General features: G+C 41.2%; 2 protein-coding genes across 14 annotated transcripts in view; one reads left to right on the forward strand and one right to left on the reverse strand.

Moving 5' to 3' along the window:
- The window catches only part of GIGYF2 (GRB10 interacting GYF protein 2), a 74,668-nt gene that overhangs the window by 32,600 nt on the left and 19,468 nt on the right, over window positions 1-22,600 (forward strand). For 7 of the 13 annotated variants that reach the window (XM_058421874.1, XM_058421877.1, XM_058421880.1 and 4 more), the window contains 5 exons: window positions 15,432-15,611; window positions 20,565-20,782; window positions 20,871-21,030; window positions 21,105-21,305; window positions 21,795-21,985. In XM_058421874.1, the coding sequence (XP_058277857.1) occupies window positions 15,432-15,611; window positions 20,565-20,782; window positions 20,871-21,030; window positions 21,105-21,305; window positions 21,795-21,985 (950 nt within the window). The remainder of the gene's footprint in view (window positions 1-15,431; window positions 15,612-20,564; window positions 20,783-20,870; window positions 21,031-21,104; window positions 21,306-21,794; window positions 21,986-22,600) is intronic. The other 6 variants (XM_058421879.1, XM_058421882.1, XM_058421883.1 and 3 more) reach the window with 3 other exon arrangements.
- Window positions 1,660-9,793, reverse strand: KCNJ13 (potassium inwardly rectifying channel subfamily J member 13). The gene is made up of 3 exons (XM_040073821.2): window positions 9,655-9,793; window positions 3,116-3,596; window positions 1,660-2,282 (listed from the first exon to the last, which is right to left on the reverse strand). The coding sequence occupies exons 2-3, from the start codon at window positions 3,591-3,593 to the stop codon at window positions 1,660-1,662; spliced, it is 1,101 nt and encodes a 366-aa protein (XP_039929755.2). The 5' UTR covers window positions 3,594-3,596; window positions 9,655-9,793.

A 22,600-nucleotide genomic window follows, 5' to 3' on the forward strand; every position in this document is an offset into this window, starting at 1 on the left:
TCAACAACTAAAAAAACTGTGATGAAAAGGGATGAAGGCAGAGTAACTTGATAGTGTGCTGCTCTCCAAGCTCCACAATAATCGTGAATGTTTGTCCATAGAATTAAGTTTGAAAAAGATTTTGGAAGTGTCGGTCATAATCTCTCTAAGGTCAGCAGTGGGAGAAGGCAACACTTGAACTCTTTTGGAATGAGAGCTCCATTGAAAATAATGTGGCTCTTCTGCCCTGACCATGTGTGGGGTGGCTTCCCATTTCCCCAAACCCTAAACCAAAGGAGCTTTTTTGCTGACCCCATTTGGGTTATGAACACACTTCAGTGAACAGTTTTGTGACTTGAGAAGAATTCAGTTTAAATTATCTCATCAGACAGCTTGAGGCCATTTATCCTGCTGATAACCACTGGGGTGAAGTTGAGAGGAAGTGTATTTGGTAGTGTCTTATGCTGTTGTCAGTGCAAGTTGCTGTTTATGCCATCTAGGTTTCTAGGAAAAGTCTTTGAAAGGTAACTTTATTTTAATTGTACTTGAGTGTTCAGGTATGAACACCTAACGGGCACTGCTTTCGTTGAGAGCTTGGAAATCTGTCGTTGCGTTTTTCCTTTAACATCTTAGATTATTTAGGCTTCAGAATGCCATCTTAATTGCAGTAGGTTTATGAGGCACTTAAATACAGAAGTCTCATGTATAGTTTGTTCTGATTTTTTATTTCAAAATTGATTCAAGTGTCTCTAAATATTTTTTGTGGTGTGTGTACAGGCAAAGATTGATGTTAGAAAGCATAAAATATCAGTGGATGCAGTTCTACTTTTCATATATATAGTGCATTTTTCTGGGTCAAGATATACTTGAGACAAGCAATGCAAAGGTGAAAACGTGGACTATATGGGCCTTTAAAAAAAACACCTACATTCATTCATTAAAAAGTCTTTTTTTTTTTTCCACTACTAAATAATTTATTCAGTGTTTTCAAACAAGAAAAAAAATTCAATTGCAGTATTTGTCATATACTCTCAGATATTTTTTATCGTGTCTTCATAGACCTGTCTGGGAGTGAGATGTTTTCTTATTTGGCAGAATGAAGAACTGCACTTAGTATTTACAATTTTGCTGAATAAGCACAGCCAGAGTGCTGTTCACTGCCATGGGAGACTGGCAGGACTTTCAGCCATCTGAAAAATGACGCAAGTCTGTATTCCCAAAGAGTTAAGAGAATAGGAAAGCTAGGCTCTTGGATGAACAGTTACTTAGACCAGAACTCATGTGTTTACTGAATGACCCCATGTTGTTTTCTGCTTTTGTTGTCCATTTCGTCATAAGCTGGTTAATTGTGACTTTGGGAGTTGTGAAGATCTCTCCTTTCTGGGTCAGTGCAGCTTTAATCATAGTCTGGTGAATTCAGCAGATAGCTCTTCTGATTTCCCAAGAATTAGTACTGTGATTCATGCACCTGACTTCATCCTGGGTGGTTAATGCAGCCTCTCTCGGTGGGCACACAAGTTCTCTTCACTCTGTGTATCACGTTGTAATCAAAAGGATGGGACTACATGAGAGAGATCACTAGAATATGGCAGGGTAGGCAAGGAAGTAAGTTTTTAAGTGGAACCCACAAGTTTAATGTAATAATAATTAAAAAAGCACAAAGTTCAAGGTGTGTTCTTTCTACTCCGTGAGGCCGGTCTCAGAGAGCTGGAAGCTGTCGGTGTGCTGTCCATTGATGCGGATCTCCTTGTCAGTCCTTTTGGGACTCTTTGAGTCAGCTACAGTTGGGAGCTCAGGAATAGTCTTGTCAAAATTCTCCATCTTGATCTGGTATTCACCTTTGGCATTGCGGGCTAGCAGGGAGGCAAAGCGGTGGTACACCAGGATCTCTGACGGGAGGTAGGATGTTCTCCTCTGGCACGTTTCTCCCGTGCCCTCCTGCACAGCTGACAGGAAGACGACCAGCTCAAAGTGGTGAGGAGCTTCTCTTTGAAGGAGAGCAGCCAGCGGGCTGGATGCAGTGATGGAGTGGTAGTAGGTCAGTGGGAAAATGAAAAAAGGACACTCGTCCGCAGTGACGCTGTCCAGGTGGAAGTCAATGCTAGTCTGGTGCAGCTGCCCGCTCTCTTGTTCTTGGTAAAGTATAGCAGAGATCTGGATGCTGGTCAGGGGGCTGGAGCGAGTGTTGGCCACCTGGAACATGAGGTGTGGCTTCCCCTCGGTGTGTGTGACCACGGCAGAGCGCGAGAAGCGGATGGAGAGTGCCCGGTTCTTTGGACGTGCAATCTTGGCCACGAAAGCACCTGGAGCGCGGGAAAGAGCAAACTCAGTGTGAGCACAGGGCCTGGGCTGGTTCCCTGCAGGCTCCAAGGGAGCAGAAGCAGGCTGAGGCTGGAAAGACCACGATTGAAAACTCCTAGGTTGGCATCATGCTAACCTGCTTTTGTTCACAAAAGTATAGCTTTCCTAAAATGCGTGTTTTTCTAAATTATGTTCACTTATTAGTACTCGGAAGTTAACTGTAGCTCTGAGGAGGCTGTTAGCTTGCCCCAGCTTACTGTAATTGGTAATAGGAACTGATCTTGGTATTTTACACTGTAGAAGCTCTTTCTAATACACAGTAAACTAATGTGTATTTTCAAAGTATTTTGAATTACTTTAAACATGAAGAATATTTTAAATAACTTAAAATATCTCAAAACAGCTGTGATATTGTAAAAACTTTCATTTCATTGGGTACTGAGGAATACATAAACACTGACATAAAGATCAATGAAGATAGCTCAGTTAGACAAAAGCATACCTTAAAGTCAAAACAAATTGACTTTAAATATTGTAATTCTATGGTAATAGCTGAGAGAGAGAATGGTATAAGAAATAAATGATGGAGAGTGATATGCAGTGATTTCCCACAAGTATTTTCCACTGAATAGTGAAATTCTTAAGTCCAGATATTGTCTTTTGTTGATTAAAGGTGTTTAACTTTTAGTACTACATAGCTGAAATCTCGTCATCCTTATAGTGGCTACTTTAATTGTTCTTTCATATATCAAAATGAACAGTATTTATTTCTAGCTCTATTCTTTAATCCAGTGGTTGCACCTATTGCGTGTAAAGATGCAGTAGGAAGGATTACCTGTGAGGAAGGCTTCTAGCATGAGCCCCAGGACCATCTGGATTGCCAGCAGTGCAATGGCACTGGGACAGTCCCCACTTGGGAACATGGTGCCATAGCCAATTGTGAGTTGTGTCTCCAGCGAGAAGGAGAAGGCGGCTGTGAAACTGGTGATGTACTTGACGCATATAGTGTGGTTGTCAGGTGGAGCATCGTGGTCCAGCTCCAGGTCCCCATTCATCTCAGCCAGCAGATACCAGAGCACTGCAAAGACCAGCCAGTGAATGACAAAGGAAGCCGAGAAGACGAGCATCATCCATCTCCAGCGCATGTCCATGAGTATCCCCCACACGTCTCGGAGGTACGCCACGCCTCCGCCTTGGGCGCCGGCCATCTGGAACGTGCTGTGTCCATCCTTGGTCACCAGCCTCAGGTATCTCTGAGTCAGCAGGGGAGCGCTGGATTTGGTGTTATTGCTCTCTAGCACATCTGTTGTCATCTTCTAGAACGAAGAATAAAGGAAAAAAAAGTGATACGGTGCCACATATTTGTATTTTGCCTAATGTTCACAGCTTCTGACACATCAGCAGGGGTAGGAATACTGCAGCCAACAAAGGAGGGCTTATACATTGCAATCCAGAGAAGATTAAGTCAGGAGCCTGGAGAGGAATTTACCACTGTTTGTGGTAATACTTTGCTAAAAAAGATTAGGTTTAAAAAATCTGACTGCTTCTCAAATTCTCCCTGCTTAGTTCTTTAAAGATAAATTTCATACTTTACCTTCCTAAATTTACATTAGAGTCACATGCTTTAATTCTTTAGGGGTGAGTGGGATGGGATTAGGCATACTGTGTGTGAAAAGAAGCTGAATTTTGCTGATTACATCAGATTTTGTAGCTTTTTTTGGGCAGAGTTATAATAATGTACCAGAATTATTTTGAATACTATTAACAGTAATATAGTACTAAGGAAAGAATGTTTATTATATTATTTCTGTAACATATTTATGCATTTTAGGGGAATGCTGTACTTTAGGTACTAGCCCTTTCTGAGTCTCGTAGCTCAAGAATTGTCTGCTGTCTGCGCCCACCATGTCCAGTTAAACAGAATTACAGTATTCAGGGCAGAGCTGCTCTCGGGAGTCTGAGGTTGTTTATGTAAGGATCAGGTAAAAAGAGGGCACTAGACCAATACAGAAAATACACTGAGACATAATTTCTAGTCTAGTCTGCATGAGCAATGCAATTTCTATTAATGACCAAATAAAATAGGAGAGCAAGCATGTAGGAATTAGGGTGGAATTGCAGATATGGGAAACAAAATGGATACCTGTAGGTATTTGACATATTAGGCTCCTTTGTTTGTTTTTAAACCTCAGAGCTTGTGGAATTCACCAGAGCTGGTGAAAGTCTTTTGAAAAGACGGTGGTCACTCAGATCCATACATTTTTTAAAGGCTGGATGTTTAAGGTTCACCTAGGACAGATTACACAAACTTGTACTTAATTTTAAAATAGAGACTTAATGATGTGTACAGCCTGTTTAAAGAAGGTTGTGTGAAAGCTTGTTTGTAGTACCACAGAGAATTAAAAAATCAATGTAAATTCTGCAAGTGATAATTACACATGGTGTATTTAGTCAGTTTTGGTTTCCTATCAGTTTTGATTTTCCTTTGAATGATGGCTGTTTCAGCCGATTACATTTTTTGTTGAGAAATTGGATTTTTCCCTTCAACAGTGCCATCGTAGTTTTCTCTTGAAATGCATTAGAAGTAAGGATCCTGAAATTCAGAATGAATTTATGGTAGATGAGAATTTGTCTTGTGATCTTTGATCCCATAAACCAGCAGTTTACATGACTGCTTAATCTTCAGCCAAATTTTAGTGACTACAGAATATTCTTTTGCTGTGTTTAATGCCTAGTGAGACATGAGGATTGACATCACTGTGACTGTTTAGCTAAGGTTTTGTTTTCCTTCTGTTGCTTCTCAAAACCATCCAGCTATTACTTCCATCCATGCCATAGTCAGAGGGAGATAGAGTAGATGATGGCCTGAGTGGAATTCAGTGGTTTTCCTCTTATTTTTAGTTTTCCAGTTCACATCTCCCAGGAGGAATATTTTGAAACCATTCCCTGTCAGAGACTATAGTGGACTTAGCGAGGTTCTCCTGGTGTATGGTACCAGGCTACTTATCTTGGGGGCTTTTGATTGTTGTCCATCCAGTTTACAGCGTGACCTCTCCTCACCTTCACTGGGTTGGCTCTTCAGCTGCTGTACAGCCCCCTGAAAGGCAGTTCTCACTCTAGCTGTGCAGTAACCTGAATGCAATCATACGTGCTTCAGTAATCCAATGATCAGTGCCTTGTCTGTCGAGCACGGTCCATGGTAAGATTAAGACGAGTCCTTCTGGAGGCCGTGAAGGAGCTGGGAAATGGGTGTCTCTGAATGGGAAGGATGATGGGGACCATGCTCAAAATGAGCTCTGAACAGTGCCTTGGTTTTATCATCTTCGAGTAAGCAGTACTTACAAAAACACTGCTTTGTTTGAACAGAGAACACTTGCAGAACAAAATGCCTCTGAGTGCATCATGCCTTCAAGACAAACCAGCAAACCAGCAAAAAACCAAAAGCAATGAAACACAACCAAAAGCTTATGTTTTTCTGTAAATTCCTGTGGTACTTTGAGGGCAGGATCTGCTTTGTAGACTCTAAGCGATTTGGGTTTACAAAACAAATACATGTTGTGAAAATGATTGATGCTGACTGATTGGTGACAGAAGCCTTTTCTGTGGTGTTAACGTGCATTAAGAAAAAAGGGAAAACATTCTTAAGATGGTACCTCTTTTTTGGCTGCATTTCAGATCTTCACATTAGTGCTAAGGCAGTGTGTTTGAATATTACAGACTTAAAGCAAATGCTGTCAGCATTGTATGATCTCAGATTTGTTGATTAAGGAGCTTCTTAGGGTGGTGATTAATTGCTTAATGTTGTCTTAAACTCTGAAAAAAAATCGGGTTCTTTGGGATTTTTTTCAATGCGGGAGGATTGATTCCTGACAGATTTTGAAGGCACTTGAGAAAGAGAGCCTACATTAGCCCCCAACAGCACACTTCAGAACTGTCCTGTCTCTGCTCCTTGAGATTCTCAAGCAGGTGAATTTGCATTCTGAGGTTAACCAGGTTATGCACTGGTACAGGGCTCTTGATTTTTTTAGTCTAGGACTGTTGAAAATGTTAGTTTTCTATTTGAGTGGCAGGGGTAGCATTGGAAATGTGTAAGCTTGAGTTCCAAAACCCCGTTTTTCAAGCGCTATTGGTGGATTAAGAGCCACAAGTCTTAGCTTCTTGGAGTGAGAAAACCAGATAAAAAACTCTGAGAGCAGTGCACTTGAGTGTGAGTAAGAGGCAAAAGAGCAGCTGCCCTGTGGGAAATAGCTTACCCAGGTTGGAGGATCAGTCCTCTGTGTTCTCAGAAGCAGAGGCTATTTAAGGGTAGATGTGACTTTGAATTTAAAAAGTGCTAACATCTTCTGTCTACTGCTTTCCTTGCCCATAATAAAAAAATACAAATACCTTCTTTCCTTTTTAGTGATAAATTAATGAAGTTGTATAGTACAGTTTGAAACACCTGATTGAATCCCCGGCCTGGCATGGTCCTTGATGACCTCACATTAATTCCAATTTCAGTGTATGTTTTAGGAAAAACATTCAACTTTGACTTGAAAAGAAATATTCTGTGTTTGTTGGAGAATGCTTGTCTCTGCTCTTGCAATCATGCACTGTTTCTTATCCAGGCTAGTCCAGTGCTCTCTCTTAACAACCTTTATGTTATGTTATTCTCTGTGTTTTGCTTTTCCTGGCTTACACAACTGTTGAAGCTTTGGGGTGTTTCTTATCCTTCCATCTCTCAGCTGATAGTCTTTGACTAGAAAGACAGGAACTGTCAGGGATCACTTTTCTAAACCTCTTTTGGCATGCTGACCAGTCCCTTATCACATGTTTGCTGTGTCTAATCCTTCCTGTTTACCTTCTCTTGAAAGTAAAATATCACCAGTACCAGTGTGTCTGTCAGTTCTTAGCTTTCTTTGGTTTTCAGTCTTTTTATCACCTTGTCTCTCATCCTGGCTTCTTTCTTCTATACACTCCTCTAAGACAAATCAAGGTAGGGTGAGTACCAACATTTTTTTTAAAAAAATCTCACATTCCTCTTGCAATGGGACAGGTTCTAAACTGACCTGGCTGGCTAATGATTTATGTATGATAAAACCTTGCGTTACAGCTTTGGGATGTTGCTTGCATTTCTGAAGTTCATGATCCAGCACATGGATCTCCCACGCTTTGCCTTTTTGATTTGACATCATCTTCCTTGTGTTGTAACAGCCTTTATTGCATTTCTGTTCCTTGCCACCTCTGATAAGATTTCTTCTTCTTTCCTCTTGCTTAGCTTTTTCCTAGGGCTCTGGTAGGCTTGCAGGGAAGCTCATTGGCAGCCCTGTTTCCATTTTCATTTGCCTTCTCAGTTGAAGGCATTCAAAGTGACACTTCCATCCTGTTCTCAGCTCAGTGCACAAATGCACCTGCAACCTTTTGAAGGGCCTGAATGAGGAGTTGTGTTCAGGGGAGACTTTTGCAGTGTTGCCTTATTTGCCCAGCTTCTAGTCTTAACAAAGTCTGTTCTAATTGACCTTGGAAGGGATTTGAAAGAGGTTGTGCTGTGCTGCTTCATTCTGACAGGAAAGTGGTTCTGAGGGCCTGCTGTTTTCTGGGAGTGACTGGAAAAACTGCTTATAACTGCAGCATCATGTGAAGGTTTACTAGAACCCAGGTGGTGGCATGCCCCTCTGGGGATGTGTACATTCCCTCTTTACTTGGCCTGGGTTTGCATGATCATGTACAAGCTTCAGATTTAAGCCTTGTCTGCTCTGAGCTGGGATTGTGCAGGTCAATTGCTGCCTCTGCACTTTGCAACAAGAACAAACTAAGATAAACGTTAAAGGCATTTTTCATGCTACTAAAATGGCTATTTTGTGTGTTCTTATTTTTAGATTATTGTGTATTTTGAGACTGAATGGGCACCCTTGAAGATGCTCTGGCATTATTATTAGGAAATGAAGGTTTTTTCCAATACTGATGAATCATATAACTTACATTACCGGACAGTCTTAAAAATGTAGGAAGTAATTCAGCTTGAGAAGCTGCAGTGGTTGAAAGCTTATGATCCTGTTGTGAGTAGAACTGTTAACATTTCAAACATATTTGTCCTTTTGATTCTGTAGCTAATGCCTCGTTGAGCTGAATGGAAGTAGTTTGTGACAAAACTTACTTCTGAGCAGTGTGCAGAATTTAGATAAGTTTTCAGGACTTGTTACATTTATAAGTAGGTCTTGTAAAAATGGAGACTTGAATTTGTTGACCCCAAGTTACATTTTTCAAAGCAAGTGCCATAAAGGATAGGATGTGAGAGCTCGTACGTTTGACTTTCTGTGACAGTTTATTGCAGAATGTACTTTAAAGAAAAGGTGGTAAAATAGGAGAGTATGTCTCCTTTTATAGTACAGAAAACAAGGCTGCTTATATACTTGATTTTTTAGGAAGCTATTTTATATATAGTTTATTTTCACATAAGTACTCTGAGAATCCATAGGAAAACTAATTCTTGATTTCAAAGTAGCACTTGAGTGGACCGAGTAGTTTGGTCACTTTCAGAGAAGCAGAAAAAGCAACATTTAAGTAAAGTCTTGGTAAAAGCTTTAAAATATTCTAGTATATATTAAATCCTTATAAAGAATCTTAAATGCAGAATTAAACACTGATAACAGAGAAGTGACTTGACAGTTACAAGAGAGGGTTTTATTTGATGTAAAGCTGCAGTAATATAAGTTTGCTGCCACTTTTTTTTGAGGAACTTGCTGTTTTGAAGAGCAGTCCTGCCCTGTGTGATGCAGACTTTCCCATGGCTTGCCTAGAATGGCCAAGTTTTGCAGGACAGTGGAGTTCACTCCATGTCCATATGTGGTGTCCTGGGCAGCGGTGGCGGCTCGCTGTGTGTCCCTAAGCACAGGGATGAATGCGCTGATTGAAAACTGAAGTCTGAGATATAATTGGAGATGGTAAAAACAAGTTTGAGGATGTGAGGCTTGTTTCTTTTGTGATAGAGCTGAATGCTGAGTTATGAGTGTAGCAAGGTGAGGGTGACTTTTTCATAGTTCTTGGCCAATTTCATGACAGCCAGCTGCTGTAGCTGGAGCTTGCAAATGTTCCCTTGTCTGCACAGTCTTTCCAGCACTTATCTTAAAAACTTTGAAAAAATACTGTTTGAAGACTTTGGTTTTGCTCTGTGTGCTCTTAGGACGGTGGTCACCTGAGAGTATCTCCTTCTTTTTAAGGGGGAAAAATCAATAACCATTTTGTCTAAGCTGATACTTAATTTAGCAAGCTTTAGAAGTAAAACTCTCTGCCCTGAAAATAACCTTGATTTCTTTGATTAAATGAGGGGCAGAACAATTCAAATTGTACAATAAGAAAAAAGGAAGAGAAAATATGATGGTTTTGTGTACTTACCAGTCTTCAGAGGGTCTTTGTGCAGGAGGAGGGGATAATGTGGGCTCCAGGAGAAGGGCTGCTCTGGTCTGGTGTACTGGTCCCAGCACTAGCAAGAAACTTCCCACAAGTGGTTGGTAGAGATTAAAAAAAAAAAAAAAATAAAAACCAAAACTAAACCAAAACCTTTAAAAATGGGTTTGTATGTCTCATTCCTGTGTTTATATGCTGGGGGGATTGGTTTCCATCTGAAGCTGATTTGATTGGTCATTTTGCCTGCAGGGGGGCTGGTTGGCTCTGATCATGTGGAAAAGAATGCTGGTTTGTTAGGAGCATTTCTTTACCCAACACAAACCCTTAGCAGCCAAGGAGAAATCCTCAAACACTTACTTGGAGAAGGGGTGCTTTTCCCCTCACCTCCTTAATCAAGATAGATTTTTAGGTTTGTACAACTTAAAGTTTTACATGAAAGTTGAAAAGGCCAAAATTCCCTTGGAAAAGCTAAGTGGAGAAGTTCCCATATTGCTGCTGAAAACCCACACTGTGCACTGATACCTTTTCTCTAATCAGTGTCAGCTATTGTTTGGTTGGGTTAAGAGAGACACTTGTCTCACTGCTGCTCCACTTCTTCCTTTCCTGTTAGGTCCCACGGTCTGGAATGTCAGTGGAAAAGTGGGTGCAGCTCGTGGTGGTGCCTGTGGTCTCAGGAGGGTGTTGCTGAATTGCAGCCTAATGCTGCTCAGAAGATGTAGACCTGGCCATTTCCATCTCCACATTGCTCCTTTGTGAAAACATGGAATTAATCACTGGATTTTGCTAAAGCCTAGGAATGAAGCAAGGCAGATTAGGTGGCTTGCTGATTCCATGCAGCAGATGAAACCACTTTTGCTTTAGCTGTTTGCTCTTTCACTCATGAAATGAGAGGAGTTACTGAGGGTATGTCTGAGCGAGCGGCTGTGCAGAGTGGTCAGTGTGCTTCCCTGCTGGAGCAGCTCTGAGGACAGCTCTGGAACACAGGACTGGTTCACTTTTTTTTTATCCCTTGGTGAGCTGCTGATGTGGGGGCTTTGACCGAACGTCAGATGTAAGAGGATCTGAGAAACAAAGGCTTTGGTTGTTTGCAGTAAAACTACTGAAGGCCTGCTGGGAAAATCATTAATGTAGACTTTCCTGCTTAGGAAACAAAATCCTCCCTATTTTTTCTTCCTTAACCTTCCCCCAACCCTAAATTGCAAAACATTAATTTTTTTGCTTCATTAGTATGGAACGTTTTAATACATGTTCAGACACAGCACCGAAAGTTGATAGGATAGAGTGACTTTGAGAACCGGGGCAAATAATGTAGTGCCAGGGGATTCCCCACCAGTGTGACGAGGCTGCAGGACAGTGTGACTTGCCCTTTACCCTTCCCTCCACTGCAGACAGCGTCACTTAGTCACAAATAGGATTTTGGTTTCAGTCAGTATTTTCTTAGAAACCATCTTTTGAACTGTAGAAAGCGTATACTGTTTGGTCACTGGTCTTCTAATCTAATTCAACTGAATGAACTGGAAATCTTTACACAGTTGTATAGCAGGTGAAATGAGTTACAGTGTGTGTTCTTCAGGTGTGCTATGGAATTGAGCTCTTGTTAATTCCTTTGAATCTATTGGCTCACTCACATTGGTGACAGTAGATAATGGCTAATTTAGTGAAAAAATATGGGGTTATATTTGATAGTATATTTTTGAGACCTCCTGTTAAGTTTGAGATTCTATGCAGATGGAAAATTTGAAGCTAGAAAAGAGATTCAGAACTTCTGATCTGTCACTGGGATTCATTTAATGGTATTTGTATTCCTGTGGTGTTCCTAACATGTCCAGTAGTGTTCTAACGAGAAGGCAGTCCTTCTCTGGAAGCATCATCTTAAGGACATTTATTTTATTCTTTTGTGAAATAAACTAAAAATTACACACTTAGGCAAAGTTATTTCAGTTCCTTTAAAAACACTGACTGCAAAGGTTTTTATTTTTATCTTCCTCTTGAGGAACTGTGTAGCAGGCAGCAGAGAGAAGAGAGCAAGTAAAGTATTTAATAGACTCTCCTGGTTCTTGCCCCTCTGTAGAGGAAGCAGCAGTGCTGTCAGTCATTGCTTCCCTGTTTGTTCTTTCCAGACAGTGAGCATGGCGTAGGAAACGTGGGCTGGCAGGCTGGAGAACAGAAGTTATTTGCCATTCTGGTAGTAAGTCCTCTTCATAAATGCGTTGCCATGGGCCACATCGTCGAATCCAGTCTTGTTCCCCACAGTCAGTATCCCTTGGAATCAGGGTTGCACAGCTGTAGGCTTTTCTGGCTGGATAGCACTCGGCTCTGTCTGAAGTTTTCTGTAAACACCATTGCTGGCTTTGTGACAGGCCTGAACAGAGGTGCCCTTTTACTGCTCCTTCTCTTCAGGAAGTCCAGTCAATTAGTCCAAGGCAAAACCGTAGATTGCATTTTCGTTTCTTTCGTCCTTAAAGCATTGCCAAGTCCTGACTCTGTGATCTGAGTCATTTCAGCTGAAATGATTGTTCTCAAATCTAGAAAGAGTTTGCAAAGAATATGCTGGGACTTTGGAAGTTACGAATTTAGATGTAATCCATAGGAATGTTCCTGTATTCAGTTTGTCACAGTCTTTCTGTCACTTGGGGAGCTTGATTTTTCTGGTCCTTAACCTGTGACTGGTTTGTGTTTGTAAAGAACTAGTTTCTTGGCTGGTCTGTCTAATCTTCACGATCATCTAATGCCAGACCTGTTTGGACACATACTTTGTTTCACTGATGCTTGCTGTGATGTCCTAATACCAGAAACTAAAGTATGTCTTGAGACGCCGCATTTTTTTCTCTTAATTCCACTGAATTAAGGCATCAGAACAGTCTGTGATATGCTACACTGAAGTGCTGCTGTATTTGGAAAGGTTTTGGAACCACAGGTGATCCCATCCTCAGAGGAATATGATACTGACACGGTATATTTGATTTTTTTTTTTGTTTGTTTCTACATTTCTAATGCCATAGAAATTAACATCAGAAGAGGGGCAGGATCCCACTTGAGTCTAATCTTAGCAAACAGCATTTGATGTTTTGTAACCTCTACAGAGATGTTTCAAACCCCATTTTCTGCAAGTTCAGCATACAAAACCTGACTTTGATAGTTCAGTTCTTGGGAACTAAATCTGCTGTCCTAAGGACTAGCAGAACCTGAGTTGCCTTGGTTTGACTGTAGCATGAGTAGATGTGGGGCTAAAACCTGGATATACAGTGGCAAAGCAGACTTCCCAATACTCTTTAAATGACCTTTTTTCCTAAATGTTTTTGGAAGAGTGGAACAGAACCTGTGAGCTGAAAGCTTGTCTGTGTTAAAGAGCAGTCACCAGAATTAGCTGAACTTACCGTGGAAGGGAAGAACATCCCCCTTTTTTCCTTAATTGGTAGAGTCTAAAATCTCTCAATTTAATGTTACTGAATAAGTGTCGAGTAATATCTGTGAATCTTTATGAAAATAATAGACGTATCTGTAAAAATATTACTTCCTGTGTCTCAAAATAAGGAATTCAAATAACTTTTTTCTTTTGGTAACTGTTTTAGTAAGAGAAAATTAGTGTTTTGTGCTGCAAATGAAGAAAAATGCATCTTTCTTCCTCTTTGTAGCACTTTAAAAATAAATTCAGAAAGATTGAGGCGTTTTCCTTGTTGTCTGGGACTTAGGCTCCCCTGGTCTGTTGGGTTGCAGCTCTCTCTGTGTTTTGCTTCCACCTGACTTGGCTCTGTAGCGTGCCTTCTGCTTTTCTGCTATGGGAAGCCCATCCAAGGAGCAATGGTGAGAGGCTACCCTGCACTTCTGTTCCTGTAGTCTGCATTATATTTTTTAGATATGTAAAATGAAAAAAAAAAATCCCAGACTTAGATTTTTCTGTCTGGCTTGTTCCTTTTCGTGTCTTTTCCATGAAGCATGGGAAAACAGAATGTGGCTGATATTGATATGCAAAGATTTATCCACTCCAGATTAAGGAAGTTGCCAGCATTGCATGGCAGCTGAAGGAAGTGGAGGGCCTCCAGCAATTTTATTTGGAGTATTACCAGAGACTCCCCAAAATACACTGCCTGCAGATGTATGTATGTTTGTTTGTTTCTCCAAGTTCAGCAAATACAGAAGTGATCTTCAGCCAGGTGTCCCTTTCAATGAACTAAAGGTGTATCTGGGTTATACTTGGCTTCATAGCTGACATTGCCTGTTGGTACTGGTGCTGGAGTTTAAATTAACCAATGTGCTTTAGCTCTTCATATAGGAACAACATAAGGGAAAGGTATTCTGAAAAAATTAGAGCTGGAGAAAGATAAAGGTTTCTTTTTTCCTCTAGTGTTTTGAGATGGTGGAGAAAGGGATGTCAGTTTTTCTCCAAGGTGCATGCGAAGTAGAGAGCCAGTGTGTGCTTCCTGTCTCCAGAGTGCAGTATCTCTAGCAGAAAGAATTTTCATGTTCTTAAAGAGGAGTGTGATATGCCACAGAATTTCAGATCATCTTTGTTTCCTCATCTTTTTCATTGACTGAAAAAATTGCCTGATGCTAAGATACCATTCTTCTGTGGTTCCAAAACTGAATTCTTAAAAATGTCTCTTTCCACTCCAGGAGTCTTTAGTACATGATCATGCTTTCTTTTGTTTTTCCTCTCTAAGAAAGCAGGCATACTAAGCAGACTTCACCAAATAATATCTTACATTTTTGGGTTTTAGGACTCTTAAGAAGGAAGATTGAGTCTAACTTCCTCTAGTACTTGAAAATTTTTCTTTTATAGATAACACCACAATTGCAGGTTAACACTGGATAATAATACCAGTGAAGAGATGGCATCACTGTTTTTTCCTGTGAGAATTCTGGTGCTACACCGCTGAAGAAATTTATTTCAGTGATGGGCTTTCTTGTCAGGGCAAGTCAGCAGTGAAGGCAGCATCTGTGTTAAGCCTTGGCGTGCTGGTGTATGACATGGAAATCTGGGTGTGTAATACAAAGTCTTTTCATAAAAATATTTGTATCATCCTTTTCTGACAAGGTTGCTCTTCTTAAATACTTGAGGATTTCATGTTTTGTTTTAAATATGACATAATGCAAATTGAGAAATAAAGATCATCCTGTCTCCTAAACTTCTAGTAGACTTACCCTTCAGTTCAGTCATAATTGCTCCTAGCCCTTCATACACGGACCTTGGCTCTCCAGAAGATGGATTCACAGCATGTTAACATTGCTAAGTTTTTTCTCATTTATTCCTCAATGCTAGTTTAATTTTTCAGTGTCTCCTAGTAGTAAGACTGCTGTATGTCAGATTAAATAAATAGATCTCACCTTCATTTTATTACAGAAGTAGGAAATGTGTTTGGTTTATATAATGTTTACACTGTGCTCCCATTTAGCTTGAGACACTTCATGATAAAGCAGTTTATTCTTTTTCTCTGCACACCTTTGCCTTCTTTCTGTTACATTTCCCTTCAACTCTTAAACTGCCTTTTCCTCCTTTGTCTTTCCTGTCCATGTTCTGATTACTTATACACTTTGCTGCCTTCTGGATTTTTTTTTTCCCCTCCAGTCTTTCCATCCCAAGGTACATAGGGACCTGGATTTCTTAAATCTGTCATGTTTCCTTCCTGAATTTCCATTCCTCTCCTAGGTTCCTATAACCACTTCTGGTGCATTTTTGCCTCCAAGGGAGCAAGATTTCAACCCGTCTGTATTTCTGTGTTTCTAAGGACAGGACACATGTTCACTGGCCTGTGTTTTCTTTGCAGTGAGACCAAACTTTGAGGAAGGTGGGACAGTGCCCGCGGGGAGGAAACACGAATTTATACGCTCTGAGAGCGAGAACTGGCGCATCTTCAGGGAGGAACAGAATGGGGAAGATGAGGATGGAGGCTGGCGACTGGCTGGGTCACGGAGGGATGGGGAGAGGTGGCGTCCTCACAGTCCAGGTGAGAGCAGAGCTGGGCAAACACGCAGCCGTGCTTACAGAGAGGGCAAAGGCCATAAGGAGAGGGAGCTGCCACGTGCAGGGCAAAAATAGCTTCATGTAGTTTTGGTCATTAAATACTGGTATGTGGGGGGCTCTTGGTCACAACATGATTAGCATAAACTTATGTGCCTTTTGTTTTAGTATCTTCAATAGCCTTATATATTTAAGGGAACAATACTTTTCAGCTGTGCACTTATCTGTATTATGCTCCGGGTGTGTATGTACCTGGTAAAACTAGGAGATTTTAAAGTACTGTTTCTTTGTGTCTGTGACAATTAGGGGAGAGAAGTCACCCACATTAGACAGCATACCTAAGGCTGCAGAGTGACACTGAACCACTCTGGTCATTGACCTCTTTCTAGTTTTCCAGATGTGTTTGCAATGCCAAGAAGCATCTTGGGAAAATCTCAAAATATGTTGCTCTACACACTTTGTGGTTAGTTACAGGCTATCTTGTCCCAATAAATTCCAGGCACCTGTTTGGTTTCACTCTCCCCTTCCCGGGCTTGACAGGGCAAGTCTGTTCACATGCTTTCCAGCATTGCATTGCTGGAATTGCAGGAGAAATACAAAGCAAAGCTTGGTATTTCAGTGGTAGGACTGAAACATATTATAGTTTTGTTTTTTTTCCTTCTCTTAGGAAAAGATTCAGTCATACCTGGTGTAGGATCCTGGGTTTGGCGATCTTCTGGCCACGGAAGGCTTCTGGAGTACCAGGGGAGAATTAGGCTCTTCTACTGTTGTATCTTCGTAGAATAATAAAATGGTTAGGTTTGGAATAGACCTTTAAGGTGGTTGAGTCCAACCATTGACCCAGCACTGCCAAGGCCACCGCTAAACCACGTCCTTAAGTGCCACATCTACATGGCTTTTAAATCCCTCCAGTGATGGGGCCTCCACCACTTCCCTGGGCATCTGTGCTTGGCAACCCTTTCAGTGAAGAAATTGCTCCTAATGCCCAATCTAAACCTTCTTTCTAGTAGTTCTGGAGGGTGATAAAGTCCCCTGGCTTGAGCTTCCTTTGCTCCATGCTAAACTTGATAGGAAAGCAAAGAAAGTGCAGGACATTTTTGGGGCTGAGGTGGACAACTTCTTCTCTTCAGGAAAAAAGTCCAGTTGCTCTTACAATGGCTCTGTTGCCCCTTCAACATCCCTGATTTTCAGTACAGTTACTGTTGTGAGCAACCATCACCTCTGTTCTGAGCCTTCACAGCTGTGTATAACTCTGCCCTCAAACAGCTGTTCTTTTGTACTGAAATTCACCAGAGAGCCCAGGGCTTGATTTATCATCATGTGTTTTCTATTTAGAGCAAGGCTAAATGGCAAATTTTGAAGAATATAACTTTCTTTTCTGCAGTGTTTGGTTACAGTTGTTGATCAGACACTGCTGCTTTATCTAGTTGAGACAGCATCAGGCCAGCTACCTCATGATGCAGCATGATACTCAGGAGTGTTCTGTGAGTACCAGCCTGCATGCTTTAAGCTTAAAAGGAGGAGTAGGCCTCAAAGTTCAGAAGTCCATTCAGGTCATTCTGAAATTTTTTGGATGTTCTGAGGAAGGTTTTGACAATTCATCTCACTTCTGTCATGAGAAATATTACTGCTTATTTAAATTTTCAGTGTACTAGAAGTTAACTGATCTTCCCTCACGAGTTAGTTTTAGCAGGTGTTGTTGAAAGCCTGCTCACAGACTTAGGTGAATCTGCAGAGAAGTTGCTAATTTTGAGATAGGCTGAGCTGACAGCTGTATTGTCCTAATTCCAGCTTTCATCAGAGCTGTATTTGAATTCTCCTCTTAGCAGTAGCTACAGAACTATCAAAACGGTTTAAATCACATTTTTGCTTTAAACAATGAGTTTAAGTCAAATTGGCGTGGTTTAAACTACTTCTTTGTACTTATTCTGGTATTAGGTAATAGTATAGTCATATGTCCTGCTAAAAATAGAGAGTTGTCTTCAGAGGACTGTTGCCATTTGTTTAGTTGGTCCTTCCTGTGGCTTGGCTCTGTGCACTCCCTGCTAGGAACTTTAGACTGGCTTTAATATCTGCTAGAAGAGTGTGATCATAGATTTCGATTCACTGCCTGCTTCAAAGGTCTCTTTATTTTTTTTTTCCTTTTAATTTTAACTATGTTTTAAAATTATAAATGTAAAAAAAAACACCCTCTTTCTGTTCTTCCAGTTCGTGCATTCATACAGCGATTGCCCTTTTAATTTGCAAGGCCAAGTCTGTTTTGTCAGAAACATGTACAAACCTGTTGTGGTCTCAAACCTAGTGACTGATCTTTAGATGTTTTTGGTTTTGGTTACCAAGTCAGCCTTAAGGAATAGGAATAAGTTATTCTTGCCTAGAATTTCTGATACTATTTTGTCTTTTGTTTAAATAGCTCTTCAAATTGGTGTTTTTCCTGAAAAGCATTTGAGAGAGGCCTTAGGCTGTACTCTCATGTAAAGCTTTTAGTTGCTGCTTTGTTTGAAAGGCATTTCAAATTCATCTTGATTCACTCCGCTTTCAGAACCAGGTGCTGTGATTCAACTAGAGTTGAACTTTTGGGCATTGTTCCTTGCATTTTTTAAATGTCTTGGAGCAGCTAAAGTACATTGGAGAATCTTGTTCCAAAATTGAGCCAAGTAAGAACTAAGTCTGTGTATAATATATGCAAAAAAAAGTGTGCCATTCTTTTGTTAAATGTTCAGTGTAGCACTTAGTATTGTTTTAGTATATATTGAAAATTTCACTGCTGAGTTAGAGAATATAACTTCTAAGAGCGAAATAGCTATCAATGAGGCTTATGTGTTCTTGGATTTCCTGGAACAGTCAGTAGTCCTATCTTTTACTTTTTAGCTACAATGTTACCATAAATCGCAAGGAATAAATTGAGCTTAAAATTGTCTCTACACTTGAAACATTGGACATACAACTACTGTCTAGTGATATGTCTAGGGCTGAACTTAAAGCTGTGTTTGTGTCCTGTTGGTTAAAAAAACTTCAGGTAAAAATTCAGGTTTATCTCTACTTTTGGCTTGCTTTAAAAGGTTGGCAGCCTGATATTTCAAACCTGAATTATGGCCTCTATTCTAACTGGGCTTTTACAAACACATTTTGTTACTAAGAAACAAGGGCATGAGTCTGCTACACCTGAGACTTTTTGCCTCTCCACATAGCTCTGACAGTGTGGGGGCTGAAAAAGGTGGTGTGACTAAATCTCTGCAATGGTTCCTCATTGGAACTTCGCAGATACCTGGGCTTAACCAAGTGCTTAGAATTCACCTTCAAAACCCACATTTCTGGGTCTCACTATGAAGAGCTGCACTCCTGGTATTGGCATGTGAACTGTGGAAAAATAGAGGCTCCCCTCAGTGCAGGGTCTCTAGATGGCCCATTTATGGCTGTGTAAGGAATTCTTAATACTCAATTTTCCTATTCCACACAAAAGGGAGCTGAAGAAGGGATGCTCAGGCCTTTGTGAGTGCCAGGGTAGCAAACAGGCAGAGCTGTTAATCCATGCACTATGGCATTGCCAGGTTGAGGCCATAGCTCTGCTTGTCCCCCCTGTTGGGAGCCCTGACGTGGATATTGCTGCTTGGAATGAGGAGTTGTCCCGGGACTCAAGCAGAGTCAAAAACATCTCACACTTTACTCTTTCCTTAACATTAAAAAGGTTGCCTCAGAACATTGATTTGATGGTTTAATAGTACTTTTTTGCGAGGCATAACTAGAAGCATAGGTTAAGTTATCCAGTGGAATTATTTGCAAATAAGCATGTATGGAATAGCGAAGGCCTTGTTAATGTCCAACATTTGTGTTTCCTTGGTGAAATTTAAGATTGAAGTTCATAATGTTTCTGGAAGGAGTTTCTTTTACATTTCCTGTATTTGTGAGACAAAGGTGGATTTTTGTATGGCTAATATTAATAGTTAGGGTATTAAGGTCGATGTGGAAACATTAATCAGTCATGAAACAGGACCTTCTCCTCTTTACTGTTGTTGTGGGTTTTTTTGTTTTTGTTTTTTTTGGATAGACATTTGATACTGTGAGGCTGCACTGATTCTGGTACACAGATTCTTAGAGCAAAAAAAAAAAGAATTGACTTTTTTTTAATTCAGTAAAGGACAGCCACCATGAAAAGCATTAATGTGCCTTCATTTTTGCTTTGTGCCTTTGGATATAGATGGCTTTTATTGCATGGAAAGCTGTCTGCAGTCCTTTCACTCCCAATTTGTTTTCCTTAGCAGCTAGTTCTTTACAGTTTAAATAACATTATTGCTCTCAGAGGATTTGAAGCTTGGCTGAGTGAAGGTGTTTTCTGAGTATGCAGTTTATACATGATTTGGGAAAGTTCTTCCACTTCTTATCTTTCCAAGTTTTGGTATTCTGTGGCTAAAAAAAGAAAACATTCAAGAGACTGACCAGTCCTTTCCAAGGCATTTGAATGGTTGTCTGTCACTCCATTTTTCATGTATATGCATATCTGAGGGCAAGAGGCAAAACCATGGGTGTTTTGTTCAGGATGTGACTTCTGCAGAGTCCCTGAAGGAAAATAAAAAATCTCACATGTGTAGAGATGCCAAAAAAGACTTAAATCAATGATGGCTGGTAAATTCAATTGCCAACTAGTATTGCTAGTCTTATTTTGGTGCCTGTTTTAGATTTCGTAGCCGAGCTTTTTTGGCCTTACGTGATTTATAATGCTTATTCCGCAGTTTATAATTTGAGGATATACAGCGGACAATATTTGAAAGGCTTCTGCTTATTGGCAAGACGTTACTTTTCTTTGCCTTACCCTTGAAGTTACCCGTTCATAGGTGGGCTGTACCTTGTGGGGGCTTTCTGAATTTCTGTCAGTGTCCCTCCCCTCGGTGCGTGAGCACTGCCCCAGGACCGTGTGGTAAAGCTCCTTTCCCCGCCTTAGACGGCCCTCATTCCGCAGGCTGGCGGGAGCACATGGAGCGACGGCGGAGATTCGAGTTTGATTTCCGGGACCGGGACGACGAGCGGGGCTATCGGCGCGTGCGCTGCGGCAGCGGCAGCATGGACGACGACAGGGACAGTCTCCCTGAGTGGTGCTTGGAGGATGCGGAGGAAGAAATGGGCACCTTCGACTCCTCTGGAGCGTTTCTCTCTTTAAAGGTGAAGAGCTGCTTTGGGCCCTTGGGTCGCTTGGCGCGAACGTTCCGTGGTGTCGGGTGGGTTATGGATGGTTGCGTTGACTTTGCAGAAGGTGCAGAAGGAGCCAATACCAGAGGAACAGGAGATGGATTTCCGGCCCGTGGAGGAGGGGGAGGAAAGGTCTGATTCTGAAGGGAGCCACAACGAAGAAGCCAAAGATCACGAAAAGACCAAGAAAGAGGGGGAGAAAACAGAAAGAGTAGTGGCAGGTAAGGGAGACTTCTTCAGCAGTCGTCGTAGAATTTTTGTTAGTTTGGTTACTTAGAACTCTGTCCTGTTACAGAAGCGGTGGAAGAAGCAGCTCAGGCATCATCTCCAGCTGCCAGGTCAGACACCCCACCGAAATCTCAGCCTCCAGACCCGCTGCAGACAAACCTTTTTGAAAGGAAGGAGGAGTCTGTGCCAGAAAGAACAGAAAAAACAGAAGATAAGGAGAATCGAGTGGAGAATACACTGTCAGCCAAAATGTCCAACAGAGGGGAAGGTAATAAACCTGACAGATAAATTTAGTAAGTTTCCATTACTCACTTGGAGTAATCCTAGCCCCTTAAAAGAGGCAGTGACTGGATTGTGGTGTTGGAAAGCCAGAATTCACTGACTGGTCTATAAATACAGGATTTATCGGATGTGCCATCTCAAATGCTTGCAGTGCACTGGTACTTCACACTGAAAGAGGAACACAAGCCAGTTGTGGATGTGCCTCATGGTTACAGCAGAATAGTCTGGACAAATGTGTGTGGCCAGGAAATAGGATATGCTCTAATGTGCCAAGTTCTGCACTGATAGATCTAAACTATTTGTTTCTTGAGGTTAGGCTGGGTGCCTGTGCTGCAAGCAGTACATTCAGGAACATCTGAAACTACTTCTGCTTTGGTGCAATATTTGAGCAGTTGAATACTCTCTGCATTAAGTTCTTAAAAGTAATTGTCATTTATGTTAAAGATAATGAACTAACTTTAACATTTTTCTTTAGATTTGGCTTCTCTTGCTCAACCTTTGCCACAGATTTCTGCAGACACAGCTGCTTCTGCTCATCTTCCTCCTCCTGTTTCCAATTCAAATCCTGCTCTGCGGCCAGTTCAAACACCTGTCACAGCTGCTCCAGGCATGGGCAACATTCCCACTGACCCAGATGATGAAGAGGGCCTCAAACACCTAGAGCAGGTAAAATTCCTCTAATTCCATTGTTGTTGACAATCGTGAGACTGGAGGAATTTGGAATGCAAAAAGCATTTGAAGCCCATAAAATCAGAAATGCAGCTGAAACGTTACACTTAACAATGTGTACTGAAAGCTGCTTCTCTCTGGTTTTGTTGGTTTGGTTTTTTTGGAGGGGCGTTTTTTGGGCAATTAGTTCAAGCTTTTGTATTTTTCTGGATCAGGGTGCCATACCCTGTGTTAAAGAGCCAGAGACCATAATGCTTATGACCACTGTCAAGTAGCATTATGATTTGCCTTAAGAAATTTTGTATGTCGGTTAAAACCCCAGACAAACCATTAAACAAACAAAAACCCCACCAAAAATGCTGCAAGTGAATCACAACACTGTGTTGATGAAACCGTAGTGAGTGCTGAGATGTAGAGCCTTCTTTGTGCTCGTGCTCCCATGCCTCTTTTATTTTTTGCTGTGGTACTGCACGGGGCCTCATTGGCAAGTTGCTCTAAAGCTTTTCCTAAGCAGGTGAGCTGTGCTTGTTGAGGATTCTGCCTGACAAGCGTGGTAGACAGAGCTCCAGGTTTGTGCGGCAGTCATTCCTGTCCTGGGGCTGCTTGTCCTCT

The sequence above is a fragment of the Hirundo rustica genome, chromosome 10 (genome assembly GCF_015227805.2).
Source record: "Hirundo rustica isolate bHirRus1 chromosome 10, bHirRus1.pri.v3, whole genome shotgun sequence".
Classification (NCBI taxonomy): domain Eukaryota; kingdom Metazoa; phylum Chordata; class Aves; order Passeriformes; family Hirundinidae; genus Hirundo; species Hirundo rustica.

What these genes read in the sequence shown, in the direction of transcription:
- KCNJ13 (XM_040073821.2), bottom strand. Translation starts at nt 3,593, where the DNA reads ATGACAACAGATGTGCTAGAGAGCAATAACACCAAATCCAGCGCTCCC. An exon ending in GCTAGAAGCCTTCCTCACAG is followed by an intron (nt 2,283 to 3,115) that starts GTAATCCTTCCT and finishes CCCGCGCTCCAG; the next exon opens with GTGCTTTCGTGGCCAAGATT.